The following is a 961-nucleotide window of genomic DNA, read 5'->3' on the forward strand; positions in this document are numbered from 1 at the left end:
AAATTATTGAAATAGTTGGCCGGCTATAATTTCTTCTCTGTGTCTTAGTCTTACAGAAGGCATAAGACTCGCATTAATAGGAGTTGTGTCTCCACGAGCCATTTTTTCGGCTAGCTCGACCGTAAATGGACCACAGTCATATCCATTGGTTTGACGAGTCGTCTCGCCGATTTTTAAAGTCCACGACGAAGCTGTTCCCTTTTTATCCATCTCCCAGTCAGTTAGATACTCCTTCAGTACCATAGGATAAGGACCATCATAACACTTAAGACTATCATATGATGTCACAGTTCTTTCGGGTACGTTTACCACAGTCAATATCCAATGTCCGCCAACATTCATTGGCACAAAAAGTAACTTTAATGAATGGATATCTTTTTTAATCCATCTTCTTACAGCTGGATAACCTCCTCGAAGATATGCTGGTATAAAGTCGGTAACGACAGCATGAACTTCGCCATTGGACCTTTTCACTATCAATTTGAGATAATCATTAATTGTGTCCGAAGTGTACCAAGATTTAGGGGACTTAAACGAAGGCGCGTTATACTGATCTAGTTCATTTGTGTTCGGATCATGCGTCACTTCTACAAGAGTTAAAAACTTCTCATAAATTACTTAAGCTAGCTAAATGGTTTAATATGAGTAAAATTATTCCTAGGTTTTGGAATATAAGATTAAAGACAGTTAAACATAATATGTGTTATGGATGTTTCTATGTGAAATAAATATTAAAGAAATTAATAGAAAAATAATATTAATTTACCTATTTCTATCTCCGATATATCATTAATTTCTTTAACGGACACGATAGGCAAGTTAACGTCATTCGTATTTGAAACCGAAACTTCAGAACTAACTTTTGGCTCTAAAAAATTATTGTTTTAAAATAGTACATAATTGTTACAATAAACTAATGAAAGGTCAAATTATTAAAATAAAATTATTGAATACTTTTTAT

General features: G+C 33.6%; 1 protein-coding gene across 1 annotated transcript in view; it reads right to left on the minus strand.

The window, feature by feature from the left end:
- Window positions 1–3: 3 nt before the first annotated feature.
- The window catches only part of LOC126904049 (sentrin-specific protease 1-like), a 13,748-nt gene continuing 12,790 nt past the window's right edge, over window positions 4–961 (minus strand). Inside the window, exon 3 of the mRNA XM_050682686.1 lies at window positions 4–587. Coding sequence (XP_050538643.1) covers window positions 4–587 — 584 coding nt within the window. The remainder of the gene's footprint in view (window positions 588–961) is intronic.

The sequence above is a fragment of the Daktulosphaira vitifoliae genome, unplaced genomic scaffold (genome assembly GCF_025091365.1).
Source record: "Daktulosphaira vitifoliae isolate Bord-2020 unplaced genomic scaffold, ASM2509136v1 Scaffold_4, whole genome shotgun sequence".
Lineage (NCBI taxonomy): Eukaryota > Metazoa > Arthropoda > Insecta > Hemiptera > Phylloxeridae > Daktulosphaira > Daktulosphaira vitifoliae.